General features: G+C 40.4%; 1 protein-coding gene across 9 annotated transcripts in view; it reads right to left on the bottom strand.

Moving 5' to 3' along the window:
* Positions 1-14,232, bottom strand: part of zc3h18 (zinc finger CCCH-type containing 18) — a 55,548-nt gene that overhangs the window by 10,956 nt on the left and 30,360 nt on the right. For 8 of the 9 annotated variants that reach the window (XM_031753494.2, XM_031753490.2, XM_031753491.2 and 5 more), the window contains 4 exons: positions 13,370-13,552; positions 11,441-11,566; positions 10,958-11,050; positions 8,643-8,927 (listed from right to left, as the gene is read on the bottom strand). In XM_031753494.2, the coding sequence (XP_031609354.2) occupies positions 8,643-8,927; positions 10,958-11,050; positions 11,441-11,566; positions 13,370-13,552 (687 nt within the window). The remainder of the gene's footprint in view (positions 1-8,642; positions 8,928-10,957; positions 11,051-11,440; positions 11,567-13,369; positions 13,553-14,232) is intronic. The other variant, XM_031753487.2, reaches the window with a different exon arrangement.

Raw genomic sequence — 14,232 nt, 5'->3', positions numbered from 1 at the left:
AAGAGTACATGCTAGTACATCTAATTTATTATTGACAAATGTTCTCTTGATTAATGTTAATTCTGGGAAACTTATCAAGTCACCACCCTCATTATCATCAAATAAATCATTGCTTATTGATGTATTTTTTCTAAATAACACGCTGGATAATCATATTGGTGATTTTGCAAATGATGTCAGTGTAGCTGCTGTCAATCGAAGCTCCCAAAATGAAGACCAAAAATAATTTTTCAATGAGATTTTAAGGATTTCTGTGAGCAGGTTTTCAATTTTTTGTGTGCAGTTTGGATGGAATTTTTAAATACGTTGCCCCTGTTTCCTAGAACAATCAACAGTGCGAGCTGAAATGATCAGAACTGACTACAATGGGGTAGGTTAAGCCCATTTTAAAGGAAAATAGCTTTTAGTGTGACTGTTTTTAATGTTGCTAATAGGGGTTATAGAAAAATTTAGCAGATTAGCCCTCTAGAAGAGAGATGTCAAACTCATTTTACACCATGGGCCACATACAGCTCAGTTTGATCTCAACTGGGCTGGAACTGTGAACATTTTTATGAAGAAGTTGAACCATGCATTTAATCCCCGAGATATAGTAATATAAGAAAAAGTGCAATTTCAACAGTACATCTCAGTTTTTCAACACGATAAAGAAATACTGTTGTTTAAGCTAAATGAAAGAAATATGTCAGTCACTCTTTGGACTTAGATCAGGGGTCGGCAACCTTTCTGATGATGAGTGCCAGATATGTGGATGACACCTGGGTGAAAATCAAATCTCAGGACGTACTACATTTCACGGATCACATTAACTCGGTGGACCGACACATCAAATTCACCAGGGAGGATATGAAAAGTGGCAGGTTAGCCTTCTTAGACTGTGAGATTTCCATCAGTAATGGGGGACATCTAAAGGCTGACGTGTACCGTAAACCTACACATATGGATCAGTATCTAAGGTTTGACTCTCATCATCCACTGGAGCACAAACTGGGTGTCATCAGGACGCTCCAACACAGAGCGAACACCATCCCCACTGACACAGCGGCCAGGGAGGCAGAAGAACAGCACATCAAGAAGGCCCTGAGTAAATGTGGTTATCCCAGCTGGACTTTTGTCAAAGCGGGAAAGGCACCTAAAGAAAGCTCCAGCCGATCCAGGAGAGAAGGACAACCGCTGCCCAGGCGAAAACCTGTAGTGATCCCATATGTGTCAGGAGTATCGGAACAGTTGAGACGCATTTTTCTAAACACCGGGTCTCTGTGGCTTTTAAACCCCAAAACACGCTGCGCCAAAAACTGGTCCACCCAAGGATCGGGTCCCCGACACAAACAGAGTAACATAGTGTACGCTGTTAAGTGCCAGGAGGATTGCCAGGATTTATACATCGGGGAAACCAAACAACCTCTAGCGAAGCGGATGGCACAACACAGAAGAGCTACCTCATCAGGCCAGGACTCTGCAGTTTATTTACACCTACAGGCCAGTGGACACTCTTTCAATGATGAGGATGTACACATCCTGGACAGGGAGGAACGCTGGTTTGAGCGCGGAGTCAAGGAGGCCATTTACGTGAAAAGGGAAAGACCATCTCTGAATCGAGGAGGGGGCCTAAGGGTACATCTTTCGCCATCTTACAATGCTGTGATTGCAGCCATTCCCCAACTCTCTGTGAATGGTACTCATGGCCATTGATCAGTGTTCTTTGATCAGTGGGTTTTGGTCAGTGATTGTTGATCAATGGTCATGGGAATTTGCATAATTATGATTAAGGAACTGACCTCACAGCCCATTGTTCCTCCAGTGGGCTGGTTTCAGTCATTATGCAAATGTACTGTTTATAAGGTTTGGGGAAACCTGCAGTCAGCTGAGACTGAAGAAGTCACTTGGATGAGTGACGAAACGTTTCTCCCACAAAACGCTACGTCCAGATGAACAGATTCAACTTTTGGAGATTTACTTTCCTGGATGATTGAGAATGCATCAAGACACTCCACCTTTGTGTCTTTTTTCATTCTAGCTGTAATACGCAACAAACTGTGTTCCTTTTCAGCTCAATACGAAACGCGTAATATTTTCTCTGAATACGGGACGATTCCGTCTTTTTACAGGACGGTTGGCAACCCTACTAACCTTATGAATAAAATAAAGTTCACTATCAGTAACATCATAGCACCCACCCAGCTGTATAGAAACTCCGTCATGCTAGCTAGTACGCAGTACGAGTTATTATAACTGACGGTAAAAAGTCAGCACAACGAAAATAAACTCCACCTAAACTTGGTTTATATCCGACCCAGATAGACTGCAGGTCATAACTTCTTACCTGAAGTTCAGTTCACCTGACACTCGGACCGGCGGCCGCCTCGGGTCTCTCCTCCCCCTGCCTCCCCTTTCCCTCATCCACCTGCTGGCCTCTGTGGCAGCTCCGCCATAGCCACCACCAAACAACTGAGTTATTCTTACACATCGGCCAGCATCTGGCCAATCCACCACCTTTCATTGTTTATACCGTTACACACACACACAAAAAAAATCATCGGCCCATAAAAACGAAAAATCACCATCGGCCCACCGGGCAAATGTCCGATGGCCAGTCCAGCTATGGTTGTGCCATCAGTTAACCCTTCGCGTGCCAGCTGTGGCACGGGTGCCCAGGGTTGCCGACCCCTGACTTAGATTGTAATAAATAAATGTTTAAAATTCCAGTAAAGGTTCTGGTAGTTTATTCTTGTAATGATAAAACAAAGGTTCTGTTAATTCACATAGAATTTCCTTGTGTTAATATTATTATTACTTTAAAACAAACAAAAAACAACAAAACCAAATAAATTTCTATGGTAGAAAAAACAGGACTTTGTGTTATTTATTAGTTTTTATATGAATTAATTAATTAATTGGTGTAGTATGAATGGCCATTAGCGAGGTCTTTATCAGTAGGAAAAGCTGTAAAACTTGTGAAAATACAATTAAAAGTAAAAAAATGATGCCTTCACATCTGGAGTCAAGGTTATAATTGGCCATTTTTGACATTTATATTTCACCTGCCTCGCCTTGTTTGCTGTCACTCTTTTCAGCACAACATCACAGCTGACTTTTTAGGGGTTTTTTTTCACTTTGACATACTGTTTTAACACAATGGACATAACATCAACAAAAATGTATCAGTTGGAACACGAGTTCTTTCTGAGCTAAATAGGTGGCCAATTATCTTGCTCTCCCTACTAAAAGTCAACACTGGACAATATTTTGGCTCTTAAACAGCAAATCTTATTCCTCTGCATCATTTTTTCCCTCGTCAAATAAAACTGAAATGCTGTAAAATGCAGTGCAAGTAGCGCTGCAGTTATTTATTTTTTTTGATGAGCATATTCTACTGACTATTCCATTGATTAATTGATAAGAAATACTTCCTCAATAATAGTAATAACAACAAATAATATTAATATAAATAATATATTCAATATTATTTAATATTCAATAATGAGCAATAATAAATATTCACCAGAGAAAAGTTATAAGTCTTTCAAAATGAACTGGTCATTGCTTTGTATTTTAGAAATTGAGTGAGCGTTTTAGAAATTAAAAGGTTTTAAAGACAAAGGCAAAAAAAAAAAAAAAAAAGCACACATGCAACTTAAACCAACGCATAAAAAAATTGCCTATGCTCTGTCTTTAATTGGAGGTAAAAAGAGTTTTGACAGTATCACATCTCCTGGATGAGGTGGATGTGGTGTATGCTTGGCACCACTTTACTTTTGTGGGTAAGGAGGCGCCACATGACCGGAGAGCAGCAGCCAAGTCTAGAGCAGGGCAATATGGCCAAAAATATTTATCCCCGTATATATTTGAAAATTTGCCATAACAATATAACTGACGATATAATTGATGCAAGACAAAATACAACTCCACAACTTTACTAGCGCAAAAAACCCATCCATTTATTTTCACTTAAACAAGCAGCTGTTTTTTATGTGCATTAAAGCTATATAAAAAAATTTAACAGTGGAAACGCAAATCCCTTGCTGAAAGTTTAACCAAAGGACATATCCTGAGCATAACCATGTATAATATCCACTGAAGTTAAAAAGAGGTGCTTTGCAACATCAAACTGCAGTGTGCCAAATAAAAAAGTCAAATACGTATTTTTCAGACCGTAAGGTGCACGGGATTATGAGGCACATTGAGCAAAACAAAGCAGTCAGATAAATCAAACTTTATTCAACTCATTCTTCTTGCTTCCTCCACTTCTGTACCATTGATTCATTAATGCTGTTATTCTATCACAGCTGCTCTATTCCCATGTTGTTGCAGTATATTAATGACTAACTTCGTATTGTGGATGGATTATCTCAGTTGTTCTCCTGACTGAAGTTTCGTCTGTTTACAGCATCCTGCCATGCGATTGCATTTGTCTCTAACCGTCAGGAACCCTCACGTTAACTTTTATCGAGTGGAAAAGCGTTAGCGTTCATCCTGCAGCTTCACTGTTTATGTTATGCTAACATACCTGTGTCGCTAGTGATCACGTAGCACATCATTATATACCAGCCAGTCCAACTTCAGTAACCCTACAAACGTTACTGCTGTTTAGTTTTCCGTCTTCATTAATGTTGGAAGTGATAGCAGAGCTGTACGTTTGAATTTTTTCAGAAATCTCTCAGTCAGAACATGCTATATCATACTTAGGTAACTAGCGAAACTAGCGAGCTAATGTCTGCTAACTTCTAACTCTGTTAAATGTAATAAATTCTGTTTTCATGGATGCCTGGATGTTAAACTTAATTGTTACACCCGGTAGAGCACTAACGCTGATCATTTTATTAAAGATGAAAGAATTTAGACAGTTTTTAACTCGCAGTGATGCCGCAGTGTTCTTTTGACTTTGGGACCTTAAAGGACGGAGTTTAGGACCCAGATTACTTTATGAGCACCTTAGTCCGACAAATACGGTAATAACGACGGTCTGCCTGCATGTTGTACAAAAAAATGTGCTTTGGTGGTTATCTGACAAAAAACACCAAACCACTTCCACATCACTGAAGTTGCACCATTTTTACAAACCAATTCTGGCTCATCCGTTTCACTCAACGATCCGCTTTCCCCATTCTCATTCTCCGTTGCAGCATGCTTTTTCGGCCATGTGATTATGAAAACAAAGGCACTGCGCATGCGCGTTTTACCCTTTTTCTGCCTGATATTTCATTTTCTTATCGTTGCCTAACATTATACCAGTATTACTGTGAACAGTATAATATGGCCCAGCCCTAGCCAAGTCCAACCCATACAGTAGGATACAATATGAGACCACCTTTAGCTTTTCTGTTCCATAAATACATTACTTAAAGCGTAGTCACTTACAAGTGATACAAGCAAAAATGAAGTGGTGGAGTCATAGCAAATGCTGTATGGTACCTGTCTGTACAAGACGTCTGTGTGACATTTTTGGTAATTCGATTCTAGTAATGCCTTTTTAGTCCTTTACTGAGAACCAGTTACTGAATATCTGTGAGTATAGCCCCTTTTCCATTAGTACCAATTTGGATTGACTCGCCACAGTTTTCGGGGGTTTCCATTAGGTTATAGTACCAGGTTCTAAAATGGTGTGTGCTTGCCAGCATGCTTTCTTGGATCCAAAGCGATCCAAGAAAGTAAAACGTGACGTCGTCCTCCAATGTAGAGGTCTGAGCAGCCCTTGCTGCACTCCACAGCATACACCATGTTGATTACTTTGTGTTTGCGAATTTTGTCGTTTGAATGAAGTGGTTTTTGTCTGAGGGTGTGGCTGGGTCTAAAGTACACTGGCACGTCATGCTTGGAGAGGATTTTCCCAGAGTTTCACTGATAAACCTGTTACATATAAGGGATGACAATGTTATTCTGTTTGTCATTCTGTTTCTCCCTAGCTGACTGTGTTTACTGTGCATCTTTGCCAATTTGATGAAAGCCCAATTGGGATAATCACATTTTTAAAGATCTTTCCCTTCTGCAGAGCAAATGTTTTCTGTCCGGTGTTGTAGAGTCCTGATTACTCCAAGTTTGTGTTCCAGCAGGTGGTGGGAGTCAAAGAGTGGGCACTGGTCTGTGTGTGGGGGGCTTTGGGTAAACTTCAATGTTCAGGCTTCCAATCTCCTCAATGTGCACAGCACAGTCCAGAAGTGTCAAACTATTATCCTTTGTATCTTCCCTGGTGAACTTTATGTTTCTACCCAATTAGTTGATGTGAGCAGTGAAGGTTTCTGCTCCTTGGGTTTTGATTATGACCCAGGTGTCATACATGTATCTGTACTGGTGACTAGCCTTATGCTGTACACGTACATTTTACACAGCCAACTTGCTAGTCAAGCTTGCTAGCCTTAGCCAATACCTTAGAACTAAACCAAATATAAAACGAAAAAGATAAATAATAAAAGTAAAAAAATAATATAATGCAAAGCCCCAGAAACTAATCTTTTATATACAGTTTAATCTAAATTTAAACATCTAGGTGACCAGTCACGCCCACTCATACTCTTTTTAATACTGTAAATTTAAGTATCTTTAAACCATCGTGTTGAAGAGGCAGACAAAACGTTACATCATACATATATCTGTTCATCAGAGGGAAGTTAAAGGAAGGGAAGTAAACAGAATAACAAGTGCTGGAACTGGTTTTCCTGGATTGTTTCCACATGTAACTTAATCAGCCCACAAACTTGCACCCACCCACACACACACACACACACACGAAAACAGCCTTGCACACACAGACTGTTCTTCCCTGCCCTTTTACTCTTCCGCTTTGGCTGATGTTGCTCTCTACCACACTCTCATATAAACAAACACAAACATAAGCGTACAAAAGAGAGGTTTTTCCTCAAACTATGTACCCACTCACTCGCCCACGTGTGAGCTCTATGGTCTTCCCCCAAAGTGGAATACATCTGCATTATCACTTACATTACGAAAATATGCAAATAAGAACACAGTTCTCCTTACTGCAAATGAAACTTTTAAACAATGCCTTTCACTGTCTGTGCGCTTCCTTGAAAACGTGAGTAAATTAACCTCCTAGGTAGGGCTGGGCGATATGACCCAAAATTCCTATCTCGATATTTTTTAGCTGGATGGCGATATAAGATATATATCTCGATATTTTTTTAAGCCATAAAGTAAGAACAAAAAGAGAGTTCTTAGTCAAAGCTGTGTCCCAGATGTCACACAGGCACTTTTATTAACATACAGCATAGATGTACATGAAAAAAAACACTACTCAAAAATAAATTATGAGCATTTATTAAATAATGATGCTCTATAAATAAAAGACAACTATGTTGTTTTGTGCATAACAAAGAGCTCACAATTGTGCAGTCAAAATGTAAACTAAAAGACGCTGAGCATAATAACAGACAGATTTCACAGCTGCTCTGTTCTCAACTTCTACTGCGTGACTGACAGCCTGGAGTTTGAAATCCGCTTCGTAACCATGTCCCTGAACAGGTGCCATTTATGGTCCTTATACACACACAATACGGTAATATTACGTTGAAGCACAGTACGTATCACTCCGCGAGGCTCCTCGGTAGCCGTAATGCTCCGACAATCCATCAAGCGGTGCAGCTCCGTAGCTTACCAAAGTCGAACTAAAACATTTTTTGACAGATTGCTGAGCGCTGTGTATCACATAAAATCGGTTCGCGGTCATCAAGCACAACCAGAATTCATACAAAAGGCGCGCAGTCAACTTTTGAGAAAATGAAACGATTTTAGGCCGTGCAGCCCCTGCGGGCTGCATGGCATTAGCTTGCTTAGCTCGTTAGTGCAGTTAGCGCGTTAACACGTTGACGCCGTCCAGCCCCACGCATGACAAGATAGACACAGCACGGAGATCTGCCGTGTCCATCTTGTCGCTGCCTGCAGGTGAAGTGATGGGGGAGGAGGAGTTGTGTTCAGTGAAGGAGAGGCGAGGCGGAGTAACGTTGCGTAGAGACAAAAGTGGACGAAAGAGAGGCAAACTTGCGGCTCCACAAGTATAATTATAACGTAACATAGACTATATCGATATAAAGGATATTGTCACATCTTATATCTCATATAAAAATATATCGATATTTTTAAAAAACTCGATATATAACCCAGCCCTACTCCTAGGACCTGATGTCCACATATGTGGACATCATATTTTGGGTTGTCTCGACCAAAATACTATACCAAAAAAAGAAGTATAGCAACATATATTCCAAGATGTGTTTAAATTTTAACATCAACAGATTAATGCAGTCCTCTTATTTAATGCTGATTCATTGACATTGCATTGCCTCATAAAGGTCTTGTGTCTAGTTAAATGCCAAACCAAATTAGGCGTGCAGACAACTTTTCCTGATTCCTGAAATAGCTTAAATTCCCTTTTCAGTGTCATCTCTTTTATTTATTTATTTATTCATTCATTCATTCATTCATTCTAAATGGGAACCAAAATCCACAACAGGACCTCCCTGGGTTTGTACCCAGGAGCCTCTTGCTACAAGACAACACTGATAACTTCTCCTAAAACGCTGAAAGTGAATGATCTTGTAGCAGATCGTGTCAAATGTATAAGTATACAACCATTTTTGTGAATTTCTGTGTCCTGTAAAACAAAACAAGCTTTAAGATGAGATGCTTACCTCCGGGGAGGATGCTGCTGTCGCTCCTTCCGCCTGCCTTCCCTCAAGTTGACAGGTTTTCCAGGTTCCCTTGGTGGCAGGGGTTTGACGGTTCCACCAGCTCCTGCACCTCCTGCACCTCCTGCACCTCCAGCATCTCGGGGATTGGTAGGAGGCTTGCCTCCATCTGGCAAGGGTTTGGATGGTCTGGACTGCAGTCCAGAAGGCGTAGAAGGGCTGGAAGCTTTTTTCATGGGAGGCCTGTCCCTGCGAGGAGGGGGCATGGCATCCTGCTTCAGTGGCATGCTAGGGAAGGAAAAGACATCTTTAAAGTATACAGACAGTAATGGCAGGCATGTGATAGTAGCTAGCATGCCACCATCCAATCCAATCCAACTTTTTTTATAAAGCGCTTTAAAACAGCCAGCACAGGACCAAAGCTCTGTACAGTAAATAAGTTAAGAACAGTAGATAAAATGAAACAAAAAAATAAAAACTAAATAAAACACATCATACATAAGTATTAAAACAGTCCTATATTAAAAACAATATAAAACAACTAAATATAATACAATCAACTAAAAAACAACAAAAAGAAAAAGAAACTAAAAAACAAAAACATCTCACAACGTGTCAAAGGCCAGGTGAAGAGATGGGTTTTCTGAAGTGATTTGAAAACAGGCAGAGAAGAGGCCTGTCTAATCTCTAGAGGCAGTTTGGGAGCTGCGGTAGTAACCACACCGAAAAGCAGCGCACATTTCGGTGTTTTATTTCGGTGCTTTTTTTTCCTGAGATGTCATACACTTTGGATTCTAGCCAATCAACCTTTCCAAGGATAGTTGGCAGGCCCAGGTACGTACGTTCTTTTAAAGCAGAGCTAAAAATGCCCAAGGCGAAGCGGTCAAAGTCTGGCTGTACTTCACAGCAAAAGATGCAAACTCAGCAGCCTGCAACAAGTGCTTTAAGCTGATACTGTGCAAAGGAGGTAACACCTCGAATCTGATGAAACACCTGCCGACCCATAGCGTTTTTTTAAAAGCCGAGAAATGCACCGTATTTGATAGCTTGCTGCAAGAACTCACACAGAGCACATCTACTGGGGGTGTGGTGCCTGTTATCGGACCCGGAGTTAGCAACTTCTCCCAAGAACCCGAAGAGTAGAGTCCTGGCCCCTAGCCCTGCCAGCGTAGCAGAAATGATGACGGATGATGATGGCAGCACCAGCAGTTCTTCTCTGCGTGAGTAGCTTAATGTTGTTCGTGTGTAATTTATGTTGAGTAGGCTAACCATGCTATTAAATTAATGCATTTAAGGTGAACTAGCAAACACCGTCGTAGTTACATGCGGCTGTCTTCTTGTTTGATGGCAGATACTCCCTTCACCCTGGCCAAAAAGGCTAAAATGACCAAAGAAAAAGTGGAAAACAGCTAAACATGAGAGGTTTTTGGACAAAGTTGTTTTTTTCCATTGATTAAGCACTGTTTAATCCTAAAAGGAAGTGAAGTGAAGCTAAAATAGGGGAAATGTGCTCAAACTTTCGAGTGCCAGTTAAAAGACGAGCTGCAGCATTTTGCATCCTCTGTAGATGAGTAATGGATGAAGCACTGACCCCTATATAAAGTCTGTTACAGTAATCCAGCCGAGTGGTAACAAAGGTGTGGATAACTGTCTCAAAATGCTGCCGTGAAAGAAGTGGCTTTATTTTAGCCGCTTGCCTGAGCTGAAAGAAGCTTGATTTTATGAATGCCTTAATCTAACTGTTAAGCTTAAGTTCAGAGTCCACTTTGACTCAGAGCTTCATGGGCTCATTATACTGGGCCAAGGCATCTAAATCCACATTGGAGGTCTCAGTGGGGCTACCAAAAAGCATCATCTTAGTGTTTTTGTCATTGAATTTTAAAAAGTTACGAGACATCCAAGCTTTAATGTCATCAAGACACTGAAGTCATGGCTGTACGGAATATTTGCCTTTTTCTTTACATAGATCTGACAGTCATCAGCATAGAAGTGAAATGCAATGCTGTTTGCTCAGTATAAAACCAAGAGGGAGCAGCTACAAAGAAAAGAGGAGGGGGCCTATAACTGAGCCCTGTGGGACACCACAGAAGAGAGAAGTGGAGGAGGACACATGGTTACAGAGACTGACACAAAAACTTTGCTCCAACAAGTAGGACCTGAACCACTCCAGTGCTGTGCGTCTAATGCCCACTGCATTGCACAGCATAGCAATGCAGCCTTGCAGCTAACGATCAACAAGAAGCACTTCAAGCGCAAACCTCCGCCAAAGCAGCTCACTCTCTGCTCAGGATTTACATTGAAACGTTTTTAATATTTACCCTTTGGCTACAACAGGCTGAAGGTCTGCTTTGTTCTTAGCGTTCCTCAGTGCTGCTGGACTTGGTGAGGGAGATGTGGAGAAAGACTGAGACCTAAAAATTGTAAAATAAATTAGATCAAATCAGATTAGATCACTAAAATGCACAATGGATTTATGATGCCACTTTATGCAAGAGAAACAATGTGATTCATAGCCAGTTGCTTGTTTTCAATTTTAGAAATTCTCGAGTGGCTTGACATATCTTAGCAGAATGTGCAGTGTCAAAAAATGGTGTTGAAGATCTTGTCAAAATGGATGAAAGCAGAAAAATGCAACTCTACAAAGGAGGTTTTATAAACAACTCAAAATAATGCCCCCATATTAAACTTCATCTGCCATTCCATTCTAACAACAACACTAAACACTATCACATGATCCACAAATAAATCAGACAACTTTATTTTCCTATCTCTTCTTTTAATTCTTATGTATACAGAAATACCTAGAGCGGCTGCCACTGAAGGAGCTGCGTTGGGACGAGTGGCTGGAGTAGGAGCTGAATGAGGAGGAACGGCTGCGGGAACGGGACGATCCGGAGCCTGTGTATGATGAAGAGCGGGACGAGGACCTGAAATGCACGTGGAATAAACTCAATTAAAATTCTGAATGGGCTATTGAAGAATAATCAAGCATTTCCTTTCTACCTTCTACACTTAAACAAAAAGTAACCAGAACAGGACGAAGGTTGTTTTTGGCTCTCTGTGCACTCCATTCGTGTAACTTCCGGAGGGTACTGAGGGGTGAAGTATGAGAGGCAAATGACCATTCCTGGAGTTAAATTAGTAAGAAACTAGATTAAAGTACCCTGGACAAGTTATAGGCTTTTACAACCTTTAGGAATTTAAGCACTACCAGGCTTCTGATACATTAGCAGGCATTCCCCCCCCATACCATTCGATAATGATATTAATTAATAACAGAGTGGGTGCATTACATTCTCGAGATTTTATGCTGTTTTTTGTAAGATAAAAACATATTCATAGAATACCCTGTGTGTGTGACAACAACTACTTTGTGACTCAATCTAAACAATGTAGCTCACAGTCCATCACAGTTCATAGGTTATTGCCTGTAAACCAACAAATGTGACCCTGGCCTCGAGTCGAAAGGCCTCAGTATACCCGCTGTGTTGGCTATTTTGCGCGCCGCCTATAATGTCATCATAGCCACTTTATGCTCACTGTTTAGGCCCTCTAAATGGGTGTTTTATAAACTAAAGCTATTTATTTATACAATGCCAAATAACTACAACAGTTGCCTTAAGGCACGATATTCTGGGCAAAGGCTCACAAGGGCAACTTGACTATATTCTGGCCCCATTATTGTCAGAATAAAGACTCTTGAGAACTGGATATATGGTAAACCCCTGCCATGGCATAAGCTTACTGGTTCTTTGGCCAAAAGTAATGTAACAATTAGTATGACAAATTACTTTCTCATTGGAATAATTAAGGAACGTACTGCATTACTTTTAAGAAATGTGTTCTGTATAATACACTCATTGTAATACATTACCCCAAGACTGATCACAGTGATGGTGGTGACTCAAAGCGGAGCCAGTGAGAACCCAATGAGGAATGATAAGGAATCAAATTGATAAGCGATATCGATAACGGAATGATATTATAGTCCTATTATTCTTATTTATTTATGGACACGTTAGCATAGAGCTGTATAGAGAGAATATAGAGCACGTAAAATATTTGAATATCATCAAAAAAAAGACAAAGGAAAACCACACAACAAAAACAAGAATGTCAGCAGTTATTTGGAACACCTCTGCTTCCTCCATCTGTCTTTATGTTCCTGAATGAGTAAGACAGAGTTCATCCCAAAAGACTGATCTATTACCTGGATAGGTAGCATTATCCAACATACTATCAAGAATTTGTTTTTCACAAATTACTGTGATAAAAGTTCTGTTGAGTTTGTTGAGTTTATTTTTCTATTAGTTTTGGTTTTATTTTAATCCATTTTATTTATATGATCAGAAGCATGAGTGAGCAGGGTGCAGTTAAATTCCCATCTCAATATGCTCTTCAATGCTAACATTAAGCATATTATATAAAACAAACTTTGAAGTCAAATGTCATTAATTAATCAGTTTAGTGTGGATGCAATTATAAACTGTATATTGCTGAGCGCAAGCGATACTAGTTATAAAGGAAAATCATAATTCACTTTTAATGTTACATCAAAAACAGACCAAGTTGTTTAACAGTCTTGTTTACTTGTCAAATTTGGTCATCAGCAAAAACTTGTGTAAGCTTGACACACACAACCAGAGAGGAACTAAGATGTGCTGTGTTGTCTTGGATAAAATCCCTCATTATTAGGCTCCATGTTAAGCCTAATATGGAGAAGTCTGTACCTGGAGGAGTTGGACACAGAGATCGAAGAGCCTGATGGTCGATGACGCCGGCGGCCCCGTGGGGGCGAGCCCAGTGCCGGACGTCTCCTGGGGGATTTGGACCGTCGCCATGGGTCCTTCCACTCATCTGGTCGTCTCATGACTGGAACAACCTCTTTCTTTGATGGGGGCTCAATCGGCCTGCTGACAAAATTGAATAGTTGAAATCCAATTGAATTTTTTAAATGTTTTTTTTTTTAATAACAATCAGCCTAGCAGCCACTTGTGAGATAAACATCCAAAACGTGTCCATATGTCTACTCTTCTCTTCCACACAAGCATTTACATTTTAGTTGTGTTTTCATGAGAAACGGGGAGCATGGGAGATAGATGCACTATTTTCTGGGGCAGATCAAAGGTGCGGGTTTAACCTTAGAAGCAACCTCCTTTTCCACTGAGTGATGAAGTAGTCAGTGCACCATTGAAATCCCCAAGCAGGCTAAGCCTACTGAGGCTAAACTAAGAGAGAATTCAAGGTCATCTGATCTAACCCTAACTATAAGCTTAATGAAAAAGAAAAGTTTTAAGCCAAATCTTGATAGTAGGGACTGTGTCTGTCTCCCAAATCCAAAATGGAGGTCATTCTACAGAAGAGCTGCCCTGAAAGCTAAGGGCTCTGCCTTGCAGTCAACTTTTAAAAACCCTAGGAACTACAAGTAAGCCTGCAGTCTGAGAGTGAAGTGCTATGGTTGGGGTGAATTGGTATTAATCAAGTATTTAAGATAAGATGGGGCCTGATTATTCAAAACCTTGTATGTGAGGAGGATTTTTAAAAAGATTCTGGAATTAACAGTGAGCCAATGAATAGAAGCAAGTATGCGAGA

This window comes from Oreochromis aureus, linkage group 7, assembly GCF_013358895.1.
Source record: "Oreochromis aureus strain Israel breed Guangdong linkage group 7, ZZ_aureus, whole genome shotgun sequence".
In the NCBI taxonomy this organism is placed as follows: Eukaryota; Metazoa; Chordata; class Actinopteri; order Cichliformes; family Cichlidae; genus Oreochromis; species Oreochromis aureus.
This window is presented reverse-complemented; position numbering and strand designations above follow the sequence as displayed.